Consider the following 13,315-nt stretch of genomic DNA (forward strand, 5'->3'; position numbering starts at 1 on the left):
CGTGATTGCGCGCCTGAAGGTACGCTTTGTTTGCGGAAAGTGTGCCACAACAGCACTTCAGAAACGCTGGAAACGCGTTTGTGCGAGAATTCCCTTCAGTCAGTGGTTTCCACTGCTTTCCCTGAGCGCGCATACGAGAAACTAGAAACTGGAAATGTTTTTCACGGGCACAATGCTGCGCGCACAGATCTTAAGAGGAGCGCGTTGAGAAACTACGCGTCCTCGCTAAAATCCCCATGGCAACAAGGCAATTTGTAATTTCGCGAGGAAATTGCAGCATTATTGTAATTATGGTACGTTGCGGTATCGGGTAAGGTAAGATGCAGGCCTGGTCTCGCGTATCAGACGCAGCGGTTATAAAGGCAATTTGGCCGAATGGGATGAGGAATTACGGCTCGATTTGAAGATGACGATGATGCAGGTTAAGGGCTCTCAGGAGCGCCGACTCCTCGGTCCTCTCCCGCGATTTATCCGCTCCGCGGGGAGAAACATGGCCGCCCGTCGACACCGCCGCGCCCCCTTCGCTCCGTTTCCTCGCCCTTGCGCTCGCCATCAGCCAGCGGCGGCCGCGGGCCCGTTTAAGGAGGCTTCCCCCAGGGGGTGCCACTGGGTAGCCATCCCAGACGGGCGCTCCCCCCAGCCGGACGATGCAAATTTGCCAATTTTTTCCCCCAAACTTCGGGCTCGCCACGCCGCAGTGTGGAGCGGGCCGCGCCGGGAGGCTGCTTTCAGCCCGGTGTTGCCCGGTGAACGTGGAACAGAGCTTTGGACGACTTTTTCACCCTGTGAAATGTTGCTTTGGTGTTTTACTGGAGTTCTGTGGACCCAGCATCAGAGTGCCGGTGAAGAGAGGAACAAGAACAGTGGTGTGCGCTGCTGAAACCTTTCTTCGTTTTAATTGGCTCGCTCACACACTGGTTCACGCACTGAAACATGTGCATGAGCTCTCATTAACTTACTTTTACAAGCTTAACATTCAAGTGCTCTCTCTCTCTCCCCCTCTCCCCTCTCTCTCTCATTCTCTCCCCCCCTTCTCTCTTCTCTCTCACATTTAAATTCAATTCAGATGCTTTATTTGCATGAAGTACTTCAAAATGCGTATTGCCAAAGCGTAGTGATAACAACAATCATAACAATCATTCTCTCTCTCTCTCTCTCTCTGTCTCTGTGCCATGGGGAGGCTGTATGTAGTTTGGAGGGAGGAGGTTTAATATTTAACAACACTAAGCTAACGGTTATACAAATGGTTATATGTTTCCTTCTGTGAAGGGTTGCGTTGTATTTCTTTGTTCAGGTTTTTCTCCTTTTTATTTTTTCTGTTTGTTTTTCTTGTGTGTGTGTGTGTGTGTGTGTGTGTGCATGTGTGTGTCTTGGTATTTGTTATTCTTTTTGATTTGGAGGTTTATTTTGCTGTGCTGAATGTCGGGATGTATTGTACAATAAAGGTTTGTTAAAACTCTCTCTCTCTCTCTCTCTCTCGGGTAGACTCACTCATGCCGCTCGTGTGTTCTCCTGTTCGGACTGTGGCCAGACCTTCAAGCGCAAGAAACACCTGGACCAGCACACACTCATGCACCAAGGTCAGAGTTCACTCCCGGGTCGTCACGGGGTCTCTCCCCACCCCCCCCCCCCCCCCCGCTGCCTGTCTGAGTGTGTCCCTCTGTCCCAACGCTGCTCCGTCTGTCTGTCTGTGTGTCCCCCTGTCCCCGCCCTGCGTTCCGCCGCGTTCGTAACCGGGGGGATTTGCAAATGGCCGCCGGGCCCGCCGCTTTAAGAAAGCGCTCGGGAGTGAAGCACGCCGTCTGTCCTCGCCGGTCTTCCGTCCCTGCTGAGAAGAGCGCAGAAGTCTGAGCCCCGGGCAGAGACGCAGGTGGCCCGCAGACTGCCTGATAACAGGCAGCTTTCACCTCCGAAAATACTTTAAAAAAAATAATAAAATAAAAAATGCGTTGCGTCTGGGAAGATAATGCTTTCGTCTTGAGGAGTTTGTCGGCACTGGGAGTTTGAACAAGCCTCGCGAGTGAAAGCTCAGGATCATTTTGCTTATTAAAACGGGGGGAAAATGCAATTTTTTCTCAATTTAGGTTTTTTTTTCTTGACTAGACAGAACTAATTTAAAAATTGAAAGGCAAGTTGCGCTTATTGATTTGGAGGGTAAAGGTTTCCTCAGTAAGTGTAGTTCTGCGGAAAAATAAATCGGTAGCAGTATCCCAGGTGGCCGGGCCAGAGATTGGAAGCAGGCGCTTATCGAAAAAAAAATTAAGTAAAAATGACCGAGCGCATTAGCTGCTGTCTGGGAGAAGCGAACGTCCTTTTTCTGTTAAAAACGTCTTTTTAAAATGGAAAAAAAAAAATAGGCAGTCTGCCGCTTCCATTAATGTTTGGACAACTTCAACAGAATTGGGGTGTCACCACGGTGACAGTTCTCTGCCGAATTATGCCTTTTTATTCTCGATGCAGCCCATAACAAAGGGCAATGGTGTGAATTTGCACGTCATATCAAGGGCCTAAAATACCGTACCGTACAGCCTGGAGATTTTCCCTGCCCTCTGCAGTGTTGTTTTTACCTTAGTGCCGGTGGTATTCAGTACGCTTCCATCGCTGCATTGAGTCAGGAGGACCAGCCTTCTCCCGCTGCTGTTCCTCTGACTCATCCTTGCCCTTCCTGCCGACGTGCCTCTCCCTGCCCTCCGGACCCCCAAACCCCCGCGCCCCCGTGCCCGCTCGCCTTGCGCCCAGCGCCGTCCCGTCCCATCCTCTCCCGCCCCTCTCTGTTCTCTCTCTCTCTCTCTCTCATTAACACGTCCCTCCGCCGCCCCCCCCCCCCCCCCCCCCCCGCTTTCTTCTCGTCTCTCTGACAGGCTTCGCCTCGCTCTGCTCGCACCTCGTCATTAACCAGCCTAATCTGGTCCTCCCCTTGCCCCACAGGAAACGTCTCATCGGTCTGGAGGATGAGCTCTCTCCCTCTCTCTCTCTCTCCCCCTCTCCCTCTCTGTGTCTCTCTCTCTCGCCCTCCCTCTCCCTCTCTGTGTCTCAAACTCTATCTCTCTCTCTCTCTCTCTCCCCCTCTCCCCTATCTCCCCCCGAGCTCACATGGTTCCAGAGAACCCCCTGTGGTTTAATGCATGTCCAGGAGAAACTGAGATCCTCTGCCCCCCCCCCCCCCCCCCACCCCACCCCACATTTGAGTCATTTTAGTGCTGTACTGAGACTGCGCTTTCCCCAAAGATAGCCCCCGCTCGAAAAAAACTAAGAAAAAAACTGGTTAGTTTATGTAGTTCTACTGCTGGCTCAGTGGCACAGAGGCTGAAGTGTTCGTTCAGTGAAGAAACTCTGTGTCTGTCTGTCTGTCTGTCTGTCTCACTGACTGACTGACTCTGGCTGTCTGTCTGACTGACGGTCTGTCCGTCTGTCCATCTCCCACCACAGAGAAGGAGCCCAAGACCTGCCCCATCTGCTCCATCCAGTTCCTGAACCAGTCCGTCCTGGAGAACCACATGCTGCACTGCTCGGGGAAGGAGGACCGCAGTCAGGGCCGGGGGCGTGGCCAGGGGCGGGGGCGGAGCATGGGCCAGCTGGAGTGCGACATGTGCGGGCACTGCTGCGTGACCCAGGAGGGGCTGGAGCTGCACCGCCTGTCGCACACGGGGCAGACCCCGCTGCGCTGCCCGATGGCGCCCTGCCGCCACCGCTTCCTGTCCCGCACCGCCCTGGACAAGCACGTCCTCACCCACCGGCAGGGCAAGGCCGCCGCCGCCAGCAAGCCCCGCCCCTACCGCTGCGAGCACTGCGGCAAGGGCTTCGCCTACGCCTCCACCTTCAACCTGCACATGAGGATCCACACCGGCGAGAGGCCCTACGAGGTAACCCCGGCGCCGTCATGTGACAGGAAGTGTGCCAGTCAGCAAGTCATGTGACAGGAAGTGTGCCAGTCAGCAAGTCACGTGACAGGAAGTGTGCCAGTCAGCAAGTCATGTAACAGGAAGTGTGCCAGTCAGCAAGTCACGTGACAGGAAGTGTGCCAGTCAGCAAGTCGCGTGACAGGAAGTGTGCCAGTCAGCAGTGTGACGCGTTCGTACACGTTCTTTGAAATGCCAGTTGGAGTCAGGGCTGTCAACATTGGCCAAAAATGGCGTTTGAATATTCCTTCAAAAAAAAATACATTCCAATATATTTTAATATGTATTACAATATTAAATGTTGAATTATACTTTCCGGTTATACGTAAGCTATTTGCATACCACCTGTGTCATGCTTGTTTATAATGTTCTGTTTAAAGGCATTAAGGCACACCGTTTCGAGAAATAAGAATAAAGAATTCTTGATCCTGTTGGATAATTTACAATTAAATTAAAAGTGAAAAATATCGTTTCTTGGACCTTTTGGAGAAGAACCTACGATCAGCGTAGTTTTAACATTATCCTCCCACACCCCTAGGACTCACAAAACGCTAGCGTGGAAAAAGAAGTGGGTAAAACTAACTTGACTGGTTAAGCATTTTATGCCAATGTCAGGCCAGTGCCAATCTCCTTTTTATTCACTTAATTCTGTATTCACTGTAATCCCAGTGGCAGAAATTACATGTTCTGTTCGCACCAGGGATGAAGCAAACGTGTCCATCAAACAGCACGGCAACGACCCGACCCACAGAGGAGGCGAGATTTATTTTTGGTTTAACTCCACTCCGGTTGAAAGGAAGGCAGCGGCAATTAGGATACGCTTCATTCTTTTCTTTCACATTTGAATATAAATTTTCACGCTCTAATGACTAATGTCATTTTTTATTTTATTTTATTTTATTTATTTATTTATTTTTTTACAATTCGAGTTGGCCATTTTGCATGCACCGTAGCCTTTGAGTTTGTGAGGGAGGCGCGGGCTTTCTCCTCTGCGCCGCACAGCAGCACTTTTTGAGCTCCGCCGGCCTCAGCCCCGCGCGGGAGCCGCCGCTAACGACGACGACGAGCAGCGGAGCGCGCGAGCGCGGCCTGCGGTGAATCATGGGAAATGCGTTCATGAGCGTTTAAGCTGCGTGGGGCTGTGCTCTGCTCCTCCCACACCGGCTGTGTTTATCTGGCCTTTAGTCTCACTGGCGTGACTGTATCGCTCGCTGTCACACGTCCTCTGCTGTGTTTTTTTTGCCTCTTTGCTGTGTTAGCAGTTAACATTGTTAGCCCAGTTAGCCCAGTCAGCATATTATTAAGCCTTATGAGGATGTTGCACATACCCATACTGGTCTGCATATGTTGTTCGCCAGATCCAGTACCATTGCACATAACTGCTCCGGTGGAGTAATTTAGCTAAATTAGTTTAATGTAACGCTTAATGCTCAAGTCCTTATTTTAATTGAATTTTTATACAATATTCTCTCCTCTCCCCTTCCCCCTGCTGCCCCCTCCCCTCTGCCGTCTCCTCTGTTCTCCTCTCCTGTCACTCTTTCCCCCGCTCCCTCCCTCCCCTCATCCCCCTCTCTGTGTGCGGCCGCAGTGCTCCAAGTGCGGGAAGCGCTTCCGGCAGCTCCCGCACCTGCAGGACCACGAGCGGATCCACAGCGGGGCGCGGCCCTTCTGCTGCTGGGTGTGCGGGAAGAGCTTCTCGGTGGCAGCGCGCCTGACGGAGCACGCCCGCACGCACAGCGGCGAGAAGCCGCACGCCTGCGCCCAGTGCCCCCGCACCTTCCGCTCCCGCTCCAACCTGGACAAGCACGCGCGGGCGCTCGGGCACCTGCCCGCCCCCGCCGCCCCGAGCCCCGCCCCCGCCCCAAGCCCCGCCCCCGTCGCCCCGAGCCCCGCCCCCGAGGGCGAGGCCGCCGTGCGCACCATCCTGCTGGTGCAGACCCCCGCCTCCGACGCCGCCGCCACCGTCTACCACGCGGACGCCTCTTCCCTGGTCTTCTTCCACCCCTCCGTCTCCGTGGTGACTGAGCAGGACATCCAGCAGTCCATCGAGGTCGTGCTGGAATAGGCGGGGAGGGAGAGGGAGGGAGAATAGGGACAGGGACAGGGACAGGGGTGTGTGTATGTGCTTGCGTGTGTGTGCGTGTGTGTGTGCGTGAGAGAGAGAGAGAGAGAGAGAGAGAGGCAGGGAGAGTTCATGGGTATGTATTTGAGTAAGTGTGTGTGTTTGTGTGTGACAGGTATAGTGAGAGGGAGTGAAAAGGAAGGAGATGTGAAGTGGAGGACATGCACTTCAGTGAAGAAATGTGATGAAGGGAAGATCCAGCAGTTGAAGTGCAGAGGGGAGGAGAGGGAGAGGAGGTTGTAGGAGTGCATGTCGCAAGGAAGGAGGGATTTTCCAAATGAAAAACGAAAAGCAACAAAGACTTTTTATTGAGAGAACATTTCCTGTGAAATGATGAAATTGCTTGTATTTTGTACAGTGTGTATATATATATATATATATATATAGTCAGGGCATTGGCGGTTTTGGACGTGTGTGATGATTCAGTCCGTTGCAGTTCCTGTAATAAAATGTCTCTGCTTCCTGTTGCGTTTGCGGCCGTCGTTTCGCCGGGGCGTGGTCCGGGGGCACGCGCCCGCCGGCTCGTCTCTCGCGTCGCGTTCTGTCCCAGCTGCCCCGGCGCCGCGCCGAACCGCCGCAGCGCTTGCCTGGCAGACGTGATGTCGAATAACAAGCACGGGAACATGCAGTCACCAAGGCAACCGCCCTGTTAACCTTTTACTCAGAGTTAATTTGGCATATACAGTAATGTGATCTGTAAGTGCTTGGACAGTGACACCATTTTGGTTGTTTTGGGCCCCGTATACCAGCACATTTTATTTGAAATGAAACAATGAATATGCGGTTAAAGTGCAGACTGTCAGCTTCGATGGTATTTACGTCCGTATTGTTTGATTCGTGTGGGAATTAAACCCCTTTTATACGTTCCCCCAATTTAAGGGGAGCAAAAGTAGCTGTACAAATTAACAATCTGAAATATTCGTCACGTTTTAATACTTGGTTTGAAAATTTGTTGCATTTGATGACTGCCTGAGGTCTGTGACCTATAGCCATCACCGGACACTGAGTGTCTTCCCTGATTCAGCTCTGCCAGGCCTGTACTGCAGCCATCTTCAGTTCCTGTTTGTTTCGGAGGCGGTTTTGCCTTCAGTCTTGTCTTCAGCGATTCAGGATGGGTGATTGACTTGGCCCGGGTCAAAAACATTTCAGTTTTTGGCCCTGGAAAGCCCCTTGGTTGCTTCAGCGGTACGTTTGGGGGTCATTGTCGTGCTGCAAGGTGAAGCACCATCCAATAAGTTTTGAGGCATTTGATTGGATCCGAGGAGATAAGATGTTTCTGCGCACTTCAGAATTCATCCTGCTGGTGCTGCTGTCAGCAGTCACATCATCGGTGAAGACAAGTGAGCCAGTATCTGTGGCAGCCATACGAGCCCAATAATAACTCAACCTCCACCATCATTCACAGATTGTGGGGGTTGGGTGGTATTGGATAACGGTCAGTTCCATTCTTTCTCCACCTTTTCCTCTTTCCATCACTTAGGTACAGGTTAATACTTGTGTCATTTGTCCAGAAGACATTATTCCTGAACTCTGCAGTTTTTTTAAAACGTGCCTTTCAGCAAACTGCAGCCTACTGTGCAATAACTTCTGCTCCCCTAAAATGGGACTATACAAAGGGCTGTAATTCCTACCCAATATGGATTGAAATGCCCTTGACAGCCTGCACTTTAACCTCAAAATGACAGAAACACTGTCCAAATACTTGTGCACTGCACTGTAGCCTGTTTTCATGCATATACACGTTATGACTGGCATTTGCTGTTCATTTTTAAACGTTGCCATTCTTTTTATGATTGCCAGCCAAAAATATGTGTTTGTGTCACAGTCCCAATGGAATCTGATGACTGAAGGTCATTTCATTTCCCTTCTGACAAAGTTATGATTAAAATAATCACTGTGGTGCTTCCTGCCAATGCAGTACTGCCCAGCCATTGATAGGGAGAGTGGATTTTGGGGACATATTTTGCAGTTAATTTTGGGGTGCATTCTTTTTTTTCTTTTTTTTCTCCTTGGTTGTTTACGAGGTCTTTTATGATAAGCTCATGACTACCCTGTGCTGACCGGACGTGTGCTGAAATTAAAATCCCGCTACAAATGAATATGGTTGTGCTGTGCCTGATTAAGGTTAAAAAAAGGAAAAGCGTATATTCAGTTCTAAGACTTTTTTTGGAGCCATAGCGGCACGGATATGTTAAAAATGCACTAGACCTATGCAACACCCTTTTTTGGCTAGCTCCTCGTTTACTTTCCATTATGATAATATTCTTTACCTCTACCGAGCACAACTTTGGGTTCAGTATATTCCCCAGAAGCTCTGGCAGTGTGTAGTTCCTCCCCAATCGGAACTGGAATTACTGAGATGCAGTTCCGCGTGCCTCGGAGTGGATGCAACTCGTTCCGTACTGGCCGCATCTTCTTCATCATAATACACAGCCCAGTAATTTTAAGGAATTACAGTGTTGCCACACTGCGGATGCAGAAAAGCTTCATTGTCTGTTTCAAATTGCCCGGCCGCCTTCGAGCCGCACTCTGTACTTAAGCTAAATGAAGTAAAGCTCCATTATGTGCTTTTTACTGCCTTTACCTCGCACGCTGTGCGAGAATGTAAGTCACTTTTTTAACCTTTGGAAAGACACTCTCTTTTTAAAAAGCTGAGAACGCTGCCAAGTCTCCAAACTCCTTTTATGTAGTCGGTATGTAAGAGCACTTAACCTGAATTGTTTCAGTAAATATCCAGCTGTATAAATTGATGCTATGTTAAAAAAAAAGTTACGCAAGGTGCTGTGGATATAAGAGTCTGCTAAATGCCTGTAATGTAATGTAATATAATATAATGAGGAAAGAAATTACGGAGAAACGTTCGTTGAATCCAGTCATCAGAGTGGTCTCTTTGTCCGCTGTTGGGCACCAGAAGCACCAGAATCACTGTTAAATCCCTCCTACACTAGTCCTTTGATGTTAACATCAAGCGCCCGCTGAAGAATTACCGTTGACGTGCATGTTGTGTCAGCACGCTACCTGCGCTAACCCAGCCGCTAGCCAACCGTGACCTCGCCTCTTAGCCCCAGCTAGCCCGTCGAAGACCCGGGAGGTTTCTGACAGGCCAAAAGCGTGGGCTTGACACGCCGAGAGGGCGCGACTGAAGCAGGCTGCGGGGAAAGCGGGGAGCCGCGGCGCACACGCGAGCTCGCCCTGCCTTGACGCGGCGGCCGAAACGCTGCCATTGAACCCATCGCTCCAAGCGCTGCCCTTGCCTCCCGTTGTCAAACAGTAAGCGGCAGCTGTGCAAATTTTCCACGCAGTCTGTGATCTCGATATTAATTCGCATACAAAGCACGTATCGCACTGCGAGGAATGAGGAAGGCCTCTTTCCTCACTGCGGTATGTTATATTGAAAATGATGAACGTCTACGTGCGGCAGTGACACATCGATGATGCCTCAAATTAAGGATGAGGGCAAAGAACAAGTTGAGTTAAATGAGGTCTCCAGTTTCCCCTTGGGCTTGTGTTTGTTTCAGTTACGTTCATTATAGTGCGTGCTGTCTGTCAACGTGCAGATCTGAGCAGAAGCTCGGGTGCCATTTATTTGGGGCATGACAGACAGGACGGCACAGCAATTAAATCCTGCTCTAACTGGTATTCTACTCGCAAGCAAACATAAACATCTGAGGGATGTCACAGTATCGGAGAACACAAACATTGTAGTGCAATATAATGAGAGAGCTTGCCCAGTTAATGCTGGTGTGTGCCTGAATTTATCCATTTTGATAGGATTCACCACACGGTGCTACTGTATGTGCTGATAATTGCATCCTGTTTCTCTCATCGACCGTATGCCAACGGACAGGCAGCACGTATCGAGGTATGTGTTAAAGAGTCCGTTGCCGTCTTCGTGGCTGCGGTATTGGTGGCACAAAAAAAAAAAAACACCCGGAATGCTGGCAGAACAAGATGTTCTACAATCTGCAGCGAGGTAAAATACGGTTTTACAGAAATGCAGCCTTCATGTCAATGGAAAATTGAGCAATTAATGTAATTATCAGCAAGAGCTGCAGGAAATGTGTGTCCCTTCTTCCCTGTGTTCGAGTGTCTGTGGATTTCAGTTCTTTGACCCGGAGATTAAGTGAAATTATGCAGAGTTTTGACAGAGGCCTCAAACTACCATCTGAGATACAGCAAAGGGTCCTTAACAAAATGGAAGAAAAAGAAGTTTTGCTCTATTAAATATTTTTTTGTTCTATTTCCATATGATATAAATGACATTTTGTAGAGAATGTAATATAAAATATACCTGGTTCAAAAGAAGAAGAAATTTTTTTTGTTAACATTTACTTAAGTAGTACTATGATCATTTAAATGTGTAACATTTATATTTTTATTTAAGATATACTGCATATGATGCAACTTTTTCGATGTGTTTGTGTGCTTGTGCATTGAGTAGCCACCACACTGAAGCCTGCAATCGGTGATGGAGAAACGTGTTGACAGTTAGCCATTTCATAGACGGGGTGTTCTTCGGCTAGAGAGAGAGGGTTATCATTTTAAGCGGCCCTGAGAATCTGGGATCCCGCGGTTTAGTAGACTGTGGGACAGCTGTCCAGATAATTCCCCTCTCAGCGTTTATCTGTGCGCCTCAGTTTTCGCGAGATTTCGGCTGAGGTTTTCCATTAGACGGTTAACTCAACAGACCCTCAACAGACTGAAAACCTTGGCTACAGAAAACGCGTCGGAAAATTCCCCAGTCTATAGTCTCTTAAACGTAAGCTACTCGAGAGCTCCTTGCAGACGTATTGCTTATTCAGCTTAATGTGCTAAAGTGCCAAAACTGTGTCAGTGTGTTGAACTAAGGTGTTGGCGTATGCTTTTCCTATCACTGGTGGTTAAATTATATTATATTACTATATTCAGTGTGACAGTTTGAAATGGCCCTTTTCTTTTACATGAAAATACTTTTTCTGCATTTTTAAAAAGGCCTTAAATACTTGAAAAAAGTAAAAATATGCGCATGGACTGGGGAATTCTGACTGGAATTTTAACATTTGGCCTGTCTTTGGGCAGTCTAGACTGGGGTCTCCTTCTAACGTGCTTAAGTAAGCAGACGTAGTGTGGAGAGTCACGAAGATAATCCAGTAGTCTGGACTCCAGAGCTGGTGTGGTGGGATTTCTGTGAAATGAGGGCAAGGTTAACATTCAAATATATTTCTTTAAGCAATCCCCCCCCTCCCCTCTCTCTCTCTCTGACTGAGAATCTTAATTGGTTTATTGGCATGAAGAACATCTGTGTATATATTGCCAAGGCTTATTAAGTGTTGATAGCTCACCCCCTTTTTCCATCTTTTAAAATAGATCTTTCTTCTCATGTAATCAGCTTGTGTATTTGAGCCCCTGTCTCTGATCTGAATTGGAAAATGAGATTTTTTTTTAATGTACACAACTACACATCTGACTATTTTTCCCTTTGACCTCCATTTAGTTTATTCACTCTTTTTTTTTTAGTCACCCATTTTCTCACTTGAATTCGCTCCATATTTTATCTTCTCTCTGTTGTTCTGTCCTCCTGCCCCTCTCTCCCTCTCTTTCCCCTGCGGTGTCTCTTGCTTTGCTGAGGTGGCTATACCTGCCGTGACTTTGACAAAGTGTTCTCCCTTTGTGTAATGTGTGTGTGCGCCTGCGTGAGTGTGTGTGTGTGTGTGTGTGCATGAGTGTGTGTGTGCATGTGTGTGTGCCTGCGTGAGTGTGTGTGTGTGTGTGTGTGTGTGCATGAGTGTGTGTTTGCATGTGTGTATGCAGCGGGTGTGTGTGTGTGTGCCTGCACGAGTGTGTGTGTGTGCATGTGTGTGTGCAGCGGGTGTGTGTGTGTGTGTGTGTGTGTGTGGATGAGTGTGTGCATGTGAATATGTGTGTATGCATGTGTGTGTGCGTGTGTGTGTGTGCAGCGGGTGTGTGTGTGCATGTGTGTGGGCACACGTGTGTTTGTGTGCAGTGGGTGTGTCTATGGGTGCAGTGGGTGCGTGTGTTTGTGCGTGAGTGAGTATGTGTGAGTGTGCACGTGCATGTGTGTGTATGGGCACGAATGTGTGCGTGTGCAGCGGGTGTGTGTGTGCGTGTGTGTGGGTGCGTGGGCAGCGGGTGTGTGTGCGGGTGCGTATGTGTATGTGTGAGTGAGCACATGCATGTGTGTGTGTGTGTGCGGGTGCGTGTGCAGCAGGTGTGTTTATGTGTGTATTGTGTGTGTGTGTGTGTGCAGCGGGTATCCACACCGTGCCGTACTCCGCATGTGTCTACTCATCCTGTCTCACCCAGACGTACTGTCCTCCACCTCCCTCTCTTCTCCCCCTTCCACCTCTTTTTCTTTTCTTCACCTTGTTTCTCCCTGTGTGCCTCTCCCTCTCTCTCACACGCATACACTCTCTCTCCCCTCCCTCCCTCCCTCCCTCCCTGTTGCTCCCCTTCCACCCTCCCCCCCTCCTCTCTCCTCCCCCCTCCCTCTCCCTCTCTCACTCTCATTGATAGTGGAGGCTATGCGCCTGGAATACTGAGTAGCTGATCATTATTCTACAAGCAAGGCGCAGTGCCTGGGCTGAATGTCAATTTCTCTCTCCCTCCCTCTCTCTCTCTCTCCCTCCCTCCCTCTCTCTCTCTCTCTCTCTCCTTCCCTCTCTCTCTCTCACTCTGCCTCTCTCTCTCCCTCTCTCTCTCCACCTCTCCCTCTGTCTCCCTCCTCTCCCCGCCGCTCTCTCTCTCCCTCTCGCTCCGTCCCTCTGCGTTGCCGGCTCTCCCCGGCCGCGGTTAGCGTAGCCGCGGCGCCGCGACGCCCTGCCGGGGCGAGGGAGGGGAGAGAGGAGGGGCAGCAGCAGAAGCCGCGCAGGCGGGAGGGGATGAAGGTCCCGCCGGCCTCTGCTGGTGGGAACACCGGGGGCAGCTCACAGCTGCAGCCCCGGCAGGGCTGCTCATCGCTGTGCGTGCGTGTGTGTCTGGGAGTGTGTGTACGTGTGAATGTGTGTGTACGTGCGTGCCGGGGAGTGTGTGTGTGTGTGTGTATACGTGTGTGTGTCCGTGCGTGCGTGCATAACTGTCCATCTGTGAACCCTCATACAGTCATTCACCTGCGTATGCCTGCGCGTGCGTGCGTGTGTGTGCGTGTGTGTATGCGCGTGTGTGTCATACGCATACATTACATGTGTATCCCATTGCTACATTTAAAAAGTCAACCGTATGTTTGTGAGACAGAGAGGGAGTGAGAGAGAGAGAGGGAGAGAGAGGGGGAGGAGGGAAGATGCAAACCCGGCAGCTG

General features: G+C 50.0%; 1 protein-coding gene across 4 annotated transcripts in view; it reads left to right on the forward strand.

The window, feature by feature from the left end:
- Window positions 1–5,964, forward strand: part of znf574 (zinc finger protein 574) — a 19,966-nt gene extending 14,002 nt beyond the window's left edge. For all 4 annotated transcript variants that reach the window (XM_035412441.1, XM_035412450.1, XM_035412424.1 and 1 more), the window contains exons 5-7: window positions 1,486–1,580; window positions 3,430–3,863; window positions 5,488–5,964. In XM_035412441.1, coding sequence (XP_035268332.1) covers window positions 1,486–1,580; window positions 3,430–3,863; window positions 5,488–5,964 — 1,006 coding nt within the window. The remainder of the gene's footprint in view (window positions 1–1,485; window positions 1,581–3,429; window positions 3,864–5,487) is intronic.
- The last annotated feature ends 7,351 nt before the right edge of the window (window positions 5,965–13,315 follow it).

This window comes from Anguilla anguilla, chromosome 1 (genome assembly GCF_013347855.1).
Source record: "Anguilla anguilla isolate fAngAng1 chromosome 1, fAngAng1.pri, whole genome shotgun sequence".
NCBI classification, from domain to species: domain Eukaryota; kingdom Metazoa; phylum Chordata; class Actinopteri; order Anguilliformes; family Anguillidae; genus Anguilla; species Anguilla anguilla.